This window comes from Felis catus, chromosome B4 (assembly GCF_018350175.1).
Source record: "Felis catus isolate Fca126 chromosome B4, F.catus_Fca126_mat1.0, whole genome shotgun sequence".
In the NCBI taxonomy this organism is placed as follows: domain Eukaryota; kingdom Metazoa; phylum Chordata; class Mammalia; order Carnivora; family Felidae; genus Felis; species Felis catus.
The window spans coordinates 76,784,121-76,800,769 of NC_058374.1; the positions used below are offsets into that span (position 1 = coordinate 76,784,121).

At 40.8% G+C, this 16,649-nt stretch overlaps 1 protein-coding gene across 5 annotated transcripts in view; it reads right to left on the reverse strand.

Annotated features, from left to right (window-relative positions):
* Positions 1–15,862, reverse strand: part of RACGAP1 (Rac GTPase activating protein 1) — a 28,282-nt gene extending 12,420 nt beyond the window's left edge. The window contains exons 1-5 of one of the 5 annotated variants that reach the window (XM_023257028.2): positions 15,720–15,777; positions 10,401–10,465; positions 8,778–8,866; positions 1,487–1,689; positions 339–475 (exon numbers count right to left, since the gene is read on the reverse strand). In XM_023257028.2, the coding sequence (XP_023112796.1) occupies positions 339–475; positions 1,487–1,689; positions 8,778–8,862 (425 nt within the window). In that variant the 5' untranslated portion in view covers positions 8,863–8,866; positions 10,401–10,465; positions 15,720–15,777. Of the gene's footprint in view, positions 1–338; positions 476–1,486; positions 1,690–8,777; positions 8,867–10,400; positions 10,466–15,693 lie in introns of all 5 variants that reach the window. The other 4 variants (XM_006933682.5, XM_006933683.5, XM_019834897.3 and 1 more) reach the window with 4 other exon arrangements.
* Between the last annotated feature and the right edge of the window lie 787 nt (positions 15,863–16,649).

Sequence of the window (16,649 nt, forward strand, 5' to 3'; positions counted from 1 at the left end):
TCTCTGGAGAGTAAACACTGAAAGTATTGCTGAACTGCCACTTTCACCTTTAGGTTTCTTAGCAATGAGTAGGATTAGTTATGGATGTGCAATTTAGCGCCAACATCAAAATTTTACCCAGGGTGAAACCACATCCTAAGGAAAGATCAAAAACAAAGCAAGATAAAAGAAATAGGGAGGCCCTTGTGCCTTTATTTCCCACCCACCCTTCCTCCAAAGTCTTTTTCTGCTTTATTCAGCACACATTCCAGAAGCTGTATATTTAAGAGTTCAGATAACAAGAACTTCTGACAGCTGCATTGCTTGTGATCAGATAACAACAGATGCAGTTTCCCCACCTTTTGTTCCCAGCATTGCCGCTGGATGGTTGGCCCCTGTTGAGAAAAGCCAGAGCTGATTTTTGCTCCTCACTTAGTTGAATGCTGCCAGATGTGTCACACATGAGCATCTCTCGAATCAGCTGAATCTGTCTTTCCTGCAGACCAAAGCAGAGTAGAACATCCTAGCTAACCAGGGGAGAAAGCTTCACCTCAAATTTATGGGACAGACAGACCAGAAGACATTAAAATACAGCATTATGCAAATGAGCCTCCAGGAAGTCTGCTACACCAATAGCATATTAATTCACATCAAGCCCAGACTGTGCTTCTGATTTCTGACTGGTAAAATGAACTCCATATAGAATAGTGGGGTTTCTGCTACTAGACTTTTGGGTCAACCTGCTAATCCAAGACAGTATTGCAAAATGAGAGTCCTAAAATAGATTTCACATAGCAAAAACAATTTAGTGTCATTTTATCAGGACAATTATTGGCCTCTTTTATGGATCAAAGCAGCCACCCACCTTTCTAAACGGTGGAACAAAATGCATTAAAATGGATACAAAGCTGTGACGCACTGGAACCGGTCAATTTGAGCTTACTGAGGCATTTAACACTGTACCAAGATGGATTAGTGCCTCCTCGTAAAGGCTTTCCTTTGTATCATGACCCACCCTGGTACATCAAAATGATAGTGTTCCCCGTTAGTCACATTGCTCAACTGGCTGAATACGCCCAGCCCCTGACCCTGAATCAGGAGCGGTAATGAAGGAAAAACCTAAGAGTTGTCTTGCCTGTATCAATAACAAAGTACCAGCTACCGACAAAAGGATGAGGACATTCTGGGTAGCAGAAGAGAGAGCCAACATCTTGTGACAGATCAAGCATACTAGGAATTCCCTAGTTTTCTCTAAATTCTCATTTGAAATGTATTAAGTCAGAGTTTCAAGTGTAAAAGAGAAAAAAAATTTCAATTTCAACCTATGAAGAACAGGATTTCCTACACTGCAATTTCAGCTCCCATCAAGGCCAAGTTGTCATTGGACAGGTTGCTTTTAGTTCTATAATGTGGAAGAAAGGGAGCGTAACCGGCGGGTGGAAACGTTACCAGATGACGCTGCCCCCTCCCCCCACCGCACGGTTCTGGCATAGAGAACAATACACACCAGCTTCTCACAGTCAGCCTCAGCTCGCTGTCTCCGTTTGATCTCGACATCCACCTGATTGCGTGCGTGCTTCAGCTTAACATCCAGCGCACTACGCTCAGTCTCTGCTTTCATCAAAAGATCCTTGTACTTCCCCAGCTCATGGTCTGTTCTCTGCCACTTTTTACGGAAATCTTCAAAGTCTTTTGCCAACTGGATGAATTCTAAGGAAAGGGGGAAACTTCAGTCATTCAAGCACCAAACAGGGTACAATGCTCTAACGAATGAGTCCTCTAGTTTTCCTCCAAATTTTTAACTAAGGGATCAGCTAGACTCTGGGCAAATCTACCTGAAAATAACCAGGAGCAGGTCTGGATATATGTTCATCACCCGACATGTCAGCTTTGTGGAAAGCAATTCCTGTTTCGATAGGCTACTTACTTTGGCTTAGCCAGTGGCATCTGCTATGGAATAAGGAAATCATTAGTCACCTGGCTCCAGATGTAATACCAACACTGAATGCTCCTGAACAGAAGGCAATCAAAGGGGGATACCTTTGGGGCAGCTGTCACGCACCAGGACAGTTACAGCTATAAAACAAAAACAGCCTCCTTTAGAGTCACGCATTGTTGCGCCAGAGAGACGTTAAATAGCAAATTCAAATATAACTGCTGTAATATGCTCCGGTAGATGTAGATTAATATTATAGATGTCTGGGCCTGCAATTCCATTCAACTGTATAATTATACAAATATTGATTTGAAAGTAAAGAGCCAATTTGCTTGTGCTGTTTAACACTGCCCTGAAGGGTATGCAAACATTTATGTGGGAAAGACACAGTAAGAACAGATCATAGTAACTTAGGGTGAGTCACTGATGGCAGAATGTGGACTCTCCTCAAATGTCTGCAGAGAGAGCATCACTTCCAAGGCAGTGCCTCAAAGCAGGATAACCCTGGTGCATTCACACTTGCCACCTGCTATTTGGCAAAGACTATTCAACACTGCCTTCCTATTTTCCAGTTACCTTCAATCTATCTCTAGGCATCACTCCCCACCACAGTCATGGAGGAAGTTCCCAAGGTGTACATCTGCTGCTGGTCAAACTAACCCAGTTTACAGTCGAAACTAGGCCACAGGCACACAAAGCTAGCAGATTCTTGGGTAGTAAGGGCACTTTTCCTATTTGAATTTAACCTAAGAGCACAGAAACATGAATACAGTGCCCTTTTAAAGCAGTTTTAATAATTTGACTAAATTTCATACCTACAAACTAGGATGCCAATTCAATCTAGAAAAAGCAAGTCTTACACATAAGGACACTTCAGTTTATAACAACAGGTTTTAGCAGAACAGGGTATTATGACCTAGTTATCTTAGACAATGCAAATATCAAAGATACACACACACACAAATATGTATCTACATATAGCTTTAAATGGTATGCTGGTTTTGTTAATAGTTTAGAACACATTACTATGTTTTTTCCTCCTGAATTTAAAGAAAAAGAGGGGCACCTAGGTGGCTCCATCAGTTAAGCATCCAACTCTTAATTTCAGCTCCGGTCATGATCTCATGGTCCTGTGAGATTGAGCTTCACGTTGGGCTCTGTACACTCTCCCTCTCTCTCTCAAAATAAATAAACATTTAAAAAAATAATAAAAGAAGGGGCATCTGGGTGGCTGAGTCAATTGAGCATCTTACTTCAGCCTGGGTCATAATCTCACGGTTTGTGGGTTGGAGCCCCACATCGGGCTCTCTACTATCAGCTTGGAGCATCCCCCCGCTTCAGATCCTGTCTCCCTCTCTGCCCCTCCCCCGCTTGTGCTCTCTCTCACAAAAATGAACATTAAAAAAAGAAAGAAAAAGAAAAAGAAAACAAACAATATTTCCTTTTGCATATTTATTTCAACAATGTAGACTCACAAAACTTTTTTAAAGAGCTCGTTCTCAGCCACATTCACTCTGGCAATTCATCAAGTGGTACACTTTACGATTTGTGTACTTTTCTGATGTATGTAATAGCACTTCAATATCAAGAAATAAAGAACAAGAAACACACTTTTCAACTATACATCCAAAATCTTTCTAGCTCCACATTGAGGTCAATTAAATATTTCTAAATACAGTGCTGCACACACACTCAAATATTTAGTGAATTGAAAAACAATTTTGAGGAAAGATTTCCATTGGACCTAATTGTGCTGGTTTGTTTGTTCTTTAGGATACTCCTCCTTGGTAAGTGTTGTTAAATTTGAGTTTTTTAAAAAAATTTTTTTTTTCAACGTTTATTTATTTTTGGGACAGAGAGAAACAGAGCATGAACGGGGAAGGGGCAGAGAGGAAGGGAGACACAGAATCGGAAACAGGCTCCAGGCTCTGAGCCATCAGCCCAGAGCCCGATGCGGGGCTCGAACTCACGGACCGCGAGATCGTGACCTGGCTGAAGTCGGACGCTTAACCGACTGCGCCACCCAGGCGCCCCAAATTTGAGTTTTAATCCCTATTCATTGTTAATTGGCATATATTATAGGTCCAACCAAATTGGACAAAGGAACTCAAACCAAATAAAGTATAAGTACATTTCAAGGGAAGACTTCCTATATTAATCGTACAAAGGACTAAATCATTAGTGCAACTTGATTTATGTTAGACCAAAATCAGAACATCTGTGTACCTACGATACTACTTACATACAATTCTGTTATGAATGAACTAAGTTTGCTAGAATGGGTCAAAATGGCATGTTAGGGACATGGGTGGCACTGAGCCACTGGGTGGCTCAGTCAGGTGAGCATCTGACTCTTGATTTCGGCTCAGGGTCGTGGGATCGAGCCCTATACCAGGCTCCACTCAGTGTGGAACCTATTTAAGATTCTCGCTCTTTGTCTCTCTCTCTCCCTCTGCCCCTCTCCTCTGCTCACACCATCTCTCTAAAATTAAAAAAAAAGAGGGGGGGAGCACCTGGGTAGCTCAGTCAGTTAAGCATCCAACTGTGGCTCGGGTCTAGATCGCAGAGTTTGTGAGTTCGAGCCCTGCATCAGGCTCTGTGCTAACAGCTCAGAGCCTGGGGCCTGCTTCGGATTCTGTGTCTCCCTCTCTCTCTGTCCCTCCCCTGCTCACACTCTGTCTCTCTCTCTCTCTCTCAAAAGTAAGTAAACTTAAAAAAAAAAAAAAAGGCACTTTACATCACAGATCAGGAAAAATTTTGATGTTGGAGATCAACAAACATGGAATTTTGGGGACACCTGGATGGCTCAGTCGGTTAAGTGTCTGACATAGCTCAGGCCATGATCTCACGGTTTGTGAGTTCAAACACCACATCAGGATCTCTGTAGTCAGCACAGAGCCTGCCTTGGATCCTGTCCGCCCTCTCTCTCTGCCCCTCCCTGGCTCACACACGTGCTCACTCTCTCTCTAAAAAAGTAACAAACATTTTTAAAAAATGGCATTTTTTGGTCAGTTTGTGAATCACAATGCAAATTAATGTTAGCCCCCGTCATGAACTACATGTACAAAAGATTACATTCAAATTAGCTCCTCTAAAAAGTTATGTATATATTAAACTATGAAATGCATCTATCAGAAAGGCGGTAAGAGAAAGGAGAATTCCTTAAAACAAATTGAGGACTGGGGTGATTGGGTGGCTCAGTAGGTTAAGCATCTGATTTTGGCTCAGGTCATGATCTCACGAGTTCAAGCCCCACATTGGGCTCCATGCCTGTGATGCAGAGCCTGCTTGGGATTCTCTCTCTCTCCCTCTCTGCTCCCCTCTCTCAAAATAAACAAACTTAAAAAAAAATTGAGGATAATCTTTAATTAAACACACACACACACACACACACACACACACACACACACACACACAAACAGAATTTGGTTCATAGTTTAACAAATAGATTAAAACAGTCCCACAGATCTCGTTTTCTCAGCTCACTCCTCCTGGGGCCTTGCACAGGCTCTTCCCTTTGTTTTTCCCCCTACTCTCTGAGCTTCTTAAGGGCAAGGGCCCTGTGTCTCTTTTATTTCCAATGCCTTATAGTGCACAGTAGGCACTTTATTCATTGAACAGATAAATGAAGAATTGCTGCTCAGATCAAATTTATTTATTTGTGAAATGTTTATTTATTTTGAGAGAGAAAGAGAGTGCAAGCAGGGAAGGGGACAGAGAGAGAGGGAGGGAGAGAGAGAATCACAAGCAGGCTCCGCACTGTCAGCGCAGAGCCCAATGCGGGCTCAACCTCAAGAGTCAAACGCTTGCTTAACTGACTGAGCCACCGAGGAGGTGACCCCAGACCAAATTTAAACTCCAGGCATCCAAGCCCACCTCACCATCTATTCAAACTTACCTCCCACCGTTACACATTACTCTTTCTTGTCCCTGCTCCCTGAACAGACCCATGCTCATTTCTGCCTTCTCTCATGATCAAGCTATGTACTCCAAACAGAATGCCCTACCTACACTCTTCTTTATGTATCCATTCTTCTAGTCCCATCTGTTCCATGAATCCTTTCCTAATCTGTTTGCTCCACATTACTTTTTTCTATACTTCCCAGAAGCATATATTTTAATACTTGTTTTATCTTCTGTTTCATAAGAAACCTGTCTCTGAAACTTAAATACCATAATCTTCTTGAAGACAGGTCATGTCATACACACTGTAATATCACCTAATATATAGCATAGCACAAACCCAGCATTGTGTTAGCACACAACAGGCACCTGATAAATATTAATTATATTTATTCCTAATTTACACACCAATGACCTCAAAAAATTTCAGGCAGCTCATGATAAAATAAAAATCATGTAGACTAGGGAAAACAAAGATAACAAAATACCTAGGCTATTAAAGTCATTTTATTTGAATATTAACCTTCACTCTGATATTTCAGGAATCTAGGACTTAGCTTTAAAAAAAAAACAAACTATACAAAAAGGAGAGAGAAGAATGAAGTTACTATGATGAAAGACAAGAATAAGGAGTCTGGATACTTAGTCATAGGAGGAATTCCTAGGATCAAAGAAGAGGACAGACTTAGGTGGTTGCAGAAAGGAGATTCTAAGGGAAACATGGGTAGCTTAGATGGTTAAGCATCCAACTCTTGATTTCATCCCACTCCGTATTGGGCTCTGTGCTGACAGCGCAGAGCCTGCTTGGAACTCTCTCTCTCCCCTCTCCCTGCTTGCAAATGTGCGTGTGCCCTCTCTCAAAATAAATAAACATTAAAAAAAAAAAAAAAAAGAAAGAAAGAAAGGAGATTCTAGAGTCTAGAAAACACGAAACCACTCTATTTCCTCAAAAGCGAACGTTCTGAGTTAAGGATCTGGAGAGGGAGGAAAAACATACCTCTATTCTATAACAGTAATCAATGGGAAGATAAAAATGTGAGTATAAAACAAAGATACCTGTAAAAATAAATATCTTTTTTTTTTTTTTGGCATAATTACTTCCAAAGTATTTTCACAACTGGTATCTCGTTTTATCCCCCAAATGCTCATAGCACTCCCACAAAGAAGATAAAGACATTTGAATTCCTATTTTACAGATGGAGAAACAGACACAAAAATAACAGTTAAAAGCCAGCACTAGTTATTGAGATTCTAAACCTCAGATTCCTCCCTCTGCCCCCACATCCTATCAGCTGCCTCCTCCTAGAGATCTTATTACCACAGTCTCTTCTACCCCTTTCCCCTTATTTCCATCTTTACGTCACAAACACCATTCCAGGGGCGACTGGGTGGCTTAGTCAGTTGAGCATCCGGCTTCGGCTCAGGTCATGATCTCACGGTTTGTGAGTTCGAGCCCTGCGTCGGGCTCTGTGCTGACAGCTCAGAGCCTGGAGCCTGCTTCTGATTCTGTGTCTCCCTCTCTCTCTGCTCCTCCCCCACTCGTGCTCCCTCTCTCTCAAAAATAAATAAACATTTAAAAAACAAACAAACAAACACCATTCCAGTTAGGGCTTCTCCTGCCTCTTTCCTGAGCTATGGCAACTGTGCCCTCATCGGTCTCCCAGCCTCCACCTCTGCTTGGGTAATCTTCCAAAAGTTCCGCTGGGATCATCCCATTCCCCTACTCCTACTCCCCTCAAACCCTGCACCCACTTGCCTCCACGTAAATGCCCTCTTTCATCTGTCTGCTGGGATCTCACCCTACATCTAAGGTTCCACTCAAACCCTACTTTTGTCCATGAAGCCACTCAGCCAGTCATCCCTATTCCTCAACTCAACATGTACTAAAAGCTGTTTTGGGTTTTCACTAAATATTTGAATGAGCCTGAATTTGAAGATCTCTTATTCAATACTCTTCCCCACTAGACTCCAAAGTAATCCATCTTCTGAGATGATATAACCTCAAAGAGAAGCCTAATTAGTATGCCATCATGGTTACTGAGCTGGTATCAGATGATAGAGCTATGGAACAGCTATTAAGAGAGAGAAAATAGAATATTGTCTTAAAAGGCCTGTAAGTGGATAAGAGCTATTAAAAACATCAAATTAAAGAAAATGCTGAATGGCATAAGCAAGACACCATACTAAGCACTGTGAAGATTAAAAAAAAAAAAAAAAAAAAAGTTGAAGACGCAGTTCTTACATTACTTTTATACCAGTGAGGCTGACTTAAGAGCAACACTTACTAAATTAGGTATTAATGAAAATCTGAAACAGGAGAGGATGGCAACCCAAAGAAAAGCTGATAAAAATAATTCCCTTAGATCACTTTAGTCAGGGCCGTCAGCCCTACCTCCTTTCTCACTAATCTACTTCCTAGCCCACTATTCTATCACCACCTCCTTTTTCTCCCCAGCTCTCTACCCAATTTCAATCCTTTATTACTAAGAATCAAATACATGAAATAGGTGAAAGCAAATGAACAGTCCCATCTTCAAAAAGAAATTATGACATTTTTCTCCTCTTCAATTGAAAATGTTTTACATCACACAGGGGAAAAAAGCCCAGGATAAAAAATAAAGACAACTACTAAAAAAAAAAACATCCTTGGACCTTCAGATTCTGCCCAGTTCTTGGTATGAAAATGAAATTGGCAACTAATGCCAACTATTCAATGGAAAGAGAATCTTGATAATGAAAGAAGTCTGCGTGAACACATTTAAGAACAACTATCAGAAAAAAGTGACCGGTTAGAATGAGTGTCCATTAAGCTTTGACCATGGATAAGTGACCATCACTTTCTTTTTAGGAAACCCAAATGAAAAACAATTTTAAGACTGGAACACACTTCAGCTTTGCAGAAAACTCAGATTTGAAATCTGCTTTTCCTCTCCACACAGGCCAACTCAGAATGACTTACGGAGTTCATTTCCTTCACTGAGAAGCTCCACCCGGCGTACAAGCTGCTCAAACAGATTCCGCAAATTCAGCATCGTCGTATCCATCTTTCTGCCAAGAAATCAAATATACATTAGGGGTCCTGCCTTCTCCCCCAGACAAAAGATTCAGTAGCAATGCAACAGCCATCAGGGACTAACATCTGGACTCTTCCATTTGTAGCTACCATTATAAGGATCTCAAGCCAACAATTGGTGTTTTGTACAATCTTTATTATAAAAACAAAGCTGGAATGTTTCTAACACTCATTTGAAAATCAGAAAAGCATTTCAGACCTCCGAATATAACACCTCCCTTCCTGCCTACTTCTTTCCCCCCACTCTGCAATCATTCTGGAGCTCTGAGGAAAGCAGTTAGGGACAAGCATGTCAGTTGATTACTAGGTGACCAACTATAAAATGTGGTTCTCAGTCTACTGATTAATATAATGCTTTTGCCACTTTAATCCTTCTGGACTGTGAAGACCTTCAACGTAACTTAAAAGGTTTATTTTTTATTTCACTTTTAGCTAGTACCCCTGTTGCAACTGCCTTTTAAAATGCAGGACATGGTCAGCACATTTCCTACCAATGGCACAGATGACGTCACACGAGTGATTAAGTGAGGAAATCGCCAGCTCAGCAGCACAAGAATTATTTCTGTAATGCAGGGCTCTCTGGACTGTGTGCAGGGACTATGTCTAATAAATTTATACTAAGTATAGGCAAAGGATTATGTTGTACCACGTTCTGGCATCAAGGAGACAATACACCACCTTCACAGTTAGAAGGGCAAAGGAAAAAAATCATTTGCTACTGTATTCTGTATAGCGAATTTCAGGCTTCATATTTCCCCCCCCAAAGACCTGCTGATATTACATTAAAAAGGAGTGTCCTTACAGGCAGTTCTGTTCTGAATAGACTTTAACTGGAAACACTTTGAGGAAATAAGATCTTCATTTAACAGTCAAGGAAAAAAAAAAAAAAGACATCAACTGGATGTCACAAAAATTATCAAGGAAATGAATTAAAAAGTAAATTTCATTTGAAAATTGAATGTCCTCAGAAATACCATTAAAGGATTCTTATGTTTCTCCAAATCACCCCTTCTACATTCTAGTACAGGTCCTTATTTGATGCATCTAAATAAAATTTTAAGAACTCTTTTATAAAGGTTTAGTGATTTTACAATGTATATAAGATTGTACTGTAAGCTAGGAGGGTTGAACAGGGTGTAAAAAAAAAAAAAATCCACAAAGGATAAAGGAATAGATAAACATAAAGATATTTTCTATTAAATGTTAATTATTCGTTTGTACTCATAGGATGATTGTTCTGGTAGCCAAAAAGCTTTCAGTTCAGTTCTAAGCTTAGAGGCAACATATACCTGAATCAGGGCCGGAAACCAAGATTTTCAAATGGCAACGTGTCTGTTCCAAGCTACATAATCACAGCAAGCTGCTAAGCAACCAGACTAACAAATTTATTACAAAAATCTCTCTAAACTAAGAACAAAACTAAAAGAATAGCATTAAAACTGACAGAAAGAGTCTGGAAGTCCTGAAGATGCCCATGACTTAACAATATGACAAAATAGGCATATATACCCAAATGCTACAGGGCAGGAGCAGGGCACTCGGTAGCTTATTCAAATGATGATTTCCTTTGGCCCCTGTAAAAATGGGAAGAGACTGATCAGTTTTAACGTAGGGCATTGATTTCCGTCATCTCAGCACTTAATCTATGTATGCTGAGACCTTAAGACCGTGAATTCGGTACATAGGAAAACTATCTGCCCAAGAACGCAGAAAAGGAAAATTTCACAATGCAACTAGAGTATTAAAAACTGGTTTCAAAAAAAAAATCAGAAGGTTTGATGTTTTAAATGACAATACAATAACCTGATCCTTTCTTCCCTTTAAAAGAAATCCTCACATTTTCTCAGGTTCCTCTAGCCCACCATTCTTGCCTATGTTCTTTATGAATACCACTCACTAGAGTGAGTGAGGGTTGTGGAGGTACTCTCTTGAAAACACAACCCGATTCCTAAAAAGACTAAAGACACAAACAACCTACCAGGGATATCTCCTGATCACAGTGTTACCTCTTACAACTACCTGGACCTACATTATTCTCCACACATGCTGCCTGGTACCCAGGAGATCACTGTTTAACTGAACTCCCAGTGCTCTGCTATAAAACAAAGAGGTAACCCTTAACTGCCAGACTGTCAGAGTCTCCAGATTTAGAGTTTTATGAAGAACTTATGAATTGTTTTCTGTTCTTCCCTCTCAACACCAGACATTCCCTAAAATTCAATCCTCCAGTCTCTAGAACTTCTCAAGCTATCCCATGTTAGTCACTATAGCTCTCCAGACAATCACCTGCTCCTGAACACAGCCTCTCTCCTAACTCCAGTTCTGTAACTCTCAATTTGCTTGGGATGCCCTGGAGGTGTAGCCTGATTCTGAGACTTTGTTCTATCCTTCCCCCCATACATATTATTAGCAACTACTCTATCCACTCAACTACCCTACCGACTCCCAATTTTCATTTCCTTATTTTTATCATTCACTCAGTTCCAAACCCCAGAATCACCCTTGTTACTCCCCTCTAACATCTGTGGACTCTTCTCTCATGTGTTTTATACCCATCCCCCCATCACTGGCAGGCCATCATCACTCATTTCAACTGACCTGTCCCCCACTGCTGTGTGTTGGCATTCAGACACACACACACACCCACACACACACACACCCCTTGCGCTCTAATTTAACTTTACCATGTTTTGGGGCACCTGGGTGGCTCAGGTGGTTAAGCATCATTTGAACCCCATGTTGGGCTCTGAGCGGACAGCTCAGAGCCTGGAGCCTGCTTCAGATTCTGTGTTGTCCTCTTTCTCTCTCTGCCCCTCCCCCATTCACGCTTGGTCTCTCTCTCTCTCTCTCTCTCTCTCTCTAAGAAAAACAAAAAACTTTACCATGTTTCCACCCTATGTCCTGGGTAAACTATACATGTAAGAAGAAACCTTACCTTTGGCACTACTGTACTACACACACACTCAATATTTAAAAATAAATATTTGATAAGGGCACCTGGCTGTATTAGTCGGTAGAGTTGTGGCTCTTGGATCTCGAGATTATGAGTGTGAACCCCACATTGGGCATATAGTTCAATCAATCAATTAATATTTGCTAAATGAAAATCAGAGAACACACACACACACCCTTGATTCTACTGTCAAAAGAATTTCCATTCTACCTCAACATCAATGTGTAATATAGATGAAAACTGAAAAAACGGTTTGAAAAAGGGATTGTTTGTACAGAAGCCCTGGGATCAAGTTTTAGTTCTTCTATTTACTAGTATTACCTTGGGTAAGTCAAATTCTGAGATTCATCTGTAATTGGGAACAGTAATAGTGCTCCATTTACCTCACAAAATATCACCAATTCATGCAGGTAGAAGTTTTATAGTGTATAAACTGAACCTTACTATTAAAATATAGGATATTAGAAGGGTGCCTGGGTGACTCAGTCAGTTAAGCATCCCACTCTGGATTTCAGCTCAAGTCATGATCTCAAGGTTTGTGAGTTCAAGCCCCATGTATGGCTCTGCCCTGACAGCACAGAACCTGCTTGGGATGCTCTCTCTCTCCCTCACTCCCTCCCTCTGCCCCTCCCCTGCTCACTCTCACTCTCTTTTAAAATAAATAAATAAACTTAAAATAAAATAAGATATACGGTATTATAGTGAGTATGACGTTTTTTGTTTTGGTCTGATAGTTGTCATTTACATCCTACCACAGTGATTACCAAATCATAGCTGGAACCCAGACCAAGAAGAATGGAGAAGATAGCAAAAATCTGACCAGGTCTAGGCTCTTTAGCAAGCTGTTTTACATGAGGCTTGTAGCATATGAGAATAGTTTTTCCTCTAACACAGGTTTACTTAGGGTAATCCAAAAACAGCACCAGCAAAATATAATCCTCTTCTCTTTATATGCTAGGGGACTATGTATTTTTATTAACGTTCTATAGAAGTGACACTCAGGAGTTATTTATAGATGACAAAAATATCTTTCTGCATCAGTACTAACTCTGATATCTCAGCCAAATTGTAACTCAAAAAGCTAAAACTCACTCATCCTATTCAATGTCAATTAAAAATGGTCTTAATTTTCCTGCCGGGTCACATTTTCACCCACATGAATACTCCTTTATTTCTCTCCCTTTATTATTTAGCTCCATAGCTAGGAGATACACTAATGTGAAAGGAAACAAAAACAAAGTCATATTGTACTACATTGCTTTGCAGCTGTAAAACAGCTGTCACTTTTCACTACAGAGGCAGCTGCCTTTTGGGAAAGCTGAAATGATCCCTGTGTGTAGCAAGGAAATCAGTTTGTGGAGCACTTTAAACAAAAAGGTGCTAGAGAATCTCAGCTGTTATTGATGAGAAGCCCCAGAGGTGGAGAAGTCACTATGTTACAGATTCCCAATCTGTGAGTATCCCTAAGGGAGCAATTTCACATCACCAGAAAAGAGTCTCAGCTTGATGTGATTGCTTTGAGTCCCCAATTTAATTTCAATCACCCAGCCAAGAGACAGACATCGTCCTTCAGAATAACAGACTATTATAGATCTTAACTGCAGAGTATCCTGGGAAAAGTCTCTATCCTCTTCTTCCTCCTAGAAACAACATTATTAAGAGACCTATACATCACATTTTAGATGCATCAAGGGTGTTAAATATTGTAAGACAAAGCAATAGAAGGTTGTCTGAGTTTCCCAGGAAAGAGTTTTAATGAAAAACATCTCAGGAACATTACTAAACCTGGAAATTCTCAAGAATTCAGTAATACAGGTTCTCCCCTGCCAAAGAAAACCATTCCCTAAGACAGTCTCAATACTGTAAGATTCTTTCATATGAAAGCATTTCAGAGCAATTCCTCTTCCCAAATGTCCAGCTTCTGCTTCACTATATCAGAAGCCTCTACACAACTGCCAGGCAGAAGGAATATCTTGAAACCAAATGTTCTTAAGAGCAAATCAATTGCAGAAAGAGTAAACAGAATGTTCTCAGTCCAACATGAATGAAGACTAAAATAAAGAGATGAGTTGAATTATTTCTTAGAAAATTATTACCAGTTTAAGATACCAAGTTTTCTTTTTTTTTTTTTTTTTTCTGATTCTGTAGATTCTTCCCATTCTGCAGTTTCATTCTTCAAGGTCTAGTGTAAGTCTTACCAATTTCACTAAAGCATTCCCTAACAATTTCAGTCCAAATTTGTCTCTTTATTATTTCTAACACTCATTTGGCAGATATAAAACACTGCATCATACTGTAAATTTTCTAAGTTCAAAACAATGTTTTTTTAATAATGAAACTAAAACCTCATCACCCTAAACAATTACAAGCATCTCCTTATCTAATCTTTGTCCATTATATACTCATATTTCATAATATTGCAATCACAGATTGATAGAATTTTGTGTTTTGCTCTCCTCTTTCATGTTTCCATTAAGTTACAAAAAGTTGATTAGCAATTATTTAACCATTCTCTTCTTTGGGTATTCATGTAATTTCCAGTTTTTCTGTTACATCTACCTGTAATCCCTTGCATGGTTACACCCTCACCTCCTGCAGGGATTTATTCAAATGCCATTTTCTCAGTGAGGTCTTTACCCAATTTTCAACTGTAACCTATCCTTCCAACACCTCTGCTTTGTTTTCCTCCAAAGCACTTATCTCCATCTAACAGATGTATATATTAACTTATTTAATTGTTTGTCTCCCCAGTAGTTTAAGTTCAAAGAAGGCACAGATTTTTGTCTGTTTTGTTCATTGCTGAGTCCCTGGTGCCCCCAATAGTGCTTGACAGTTGGCAAATAACTAATATATATTCACTGAATGAATGAACATTGCTGTGAACATTTTTTTTCTTCAGGTGGCTGTATTCCTTAGAATAGTTTCCAAGGCTGGGATGACTATATCGCAGGGTAAAAAACCTCTTATAGCTCTTGATAAATATTGCCAAAATATCTTCTAAAAGGGCTATACTAATGTAAAGTATAGTGTAGAGGCCTACTAGATTCACCACAGTTTATCTTTTTAAGTTCTATCGCCCCATATAAAATGCAAGCTCCTTTAAGACTAAATAAGATTGTCTTGTACTTATATTATGCACTGAATAAACACGTGAATGATTAAGCTATAGGAAAAGCGCCTTCTCAACACTTTCAAGAAGTCGAAAAGCTCACCCACACACTCAAGAGAATGATAAGGACACTTCCTTTAAAAAAGGAAAAAAAAAAAAAAAAAAAAAAAAAGGCTTATCTTCTCACCCACCCCGCGTCGCTAAACACTCCTTCTGCCTACGAACGAGTTCCAGCGAAGAGAAGTGTACGTGAAATTGCAAAAGTAAGGTCTCGTTGTTCCTAATTAGGATGGGACGGGCAAGATGTCATTGCCTCCGCCCACCTACCTAGATAACACGCAGCCCACAAGGAAGAGGGGCTCCGCTTCAAGCCACCCCAGCCTCTCAAATACCAGGGCTTCCTCCCTTCCAAAAACCCATGCTCCTCCGAAGAGAATGGGAGTATTACCCCACCCACTCCCAAACTCTGTATTTAAGTGAAAGTCACTTCTTTGGGGGGTGGTTCCTGCCCAGTCCAAGCCATCACCTCAAAAAGACGTCCCCGGCTTTCCGCAAAACACAGCAGCGAGAAAGAAACCCTCCACTCCCAGCCACCGCCCCTTCGGGCCACTGCCTCCCCCGGCCGGTGGAGACCCTCAGAGGAGGGGCCGTAGGTGCCGGCCTTCTCCCCCACCCCCGCGGTGGCCATGGCTCACCACCCCAGACGCTCTCCTACCACAAACCCAGACAGTCAGACGCACTTGCTCTCGCAGCCCCTAGCGCCCACCTGGCCGGTTCCGCCTGGCCCCCACCTGGGCCGCCTTCCACTTCCCTCCGCACCTTATCCAACGGCAGAGCAGCAACGCGCCTCCGGCTCGGGTTTGAAATCCTGCACCAACCAATCACAGAGAAATTTATTCCTCTACGCTGCGACGCACGCCTCAGCGCCACGGGGTGGGGGAGGGGCCAGGACTGAGCATGCGCATGCTGCCAGGAAGACGCCAAAGGCAGGCATTTTTACTAAGGTCAACAGGGGGCGGGGGCGTTGATTGGTTTTAGGGATTTTTTTTTTTTTTCCTTCGGAGCCGATTCCTGAAGCCATTCTGGAGACCGTGTTGACTAAAGGCAAGTGACACTCTGTGAGTGCAGAGTATGGTTAGCCTCTCTGTTTTCCCCAAGCAGGGAACTAGAGCTTTTGGAAATTATCAATTGAGCAGTGTCACGTCTCGCAGTTGAATTGGAAGAATTCCGGAAGAAGGTAGAACAGTCATTTGTAACCATATTTATTGAGCTATATGATGCCTTCATTCATTGATACGTTCATCCAGGGTTTCACTTGGCACATATTTATTGAGTGCGCCTAATTCGTAACAAGCGCTCTACTAGGACTTGGAAAAATAAAGATGATATGATCTCTGCTTTCCAGTAGCCAAGAATGGAAGAAACAGCTCGGGCGGGGGTGGGGATAAATGCAAAATAAAAGTACTATAATTCCATTTAATAAATGGTCATTTAGAACTTGGAATTGTGCTAAGCACAGAGCTTTCATATTTTTTCATGCAGACTCACAGTGTGAAATAATTTTACATTATAACCAAGTATCACAGAGATCTGCTTATCCTTACTACGATGTAATGTACTCTGAACTTTTCTATTCTCCCTTTATCCCTGCCTCCATGTTGGTTGTCTCTATGTCATTGAATTTATTATTCAGTAT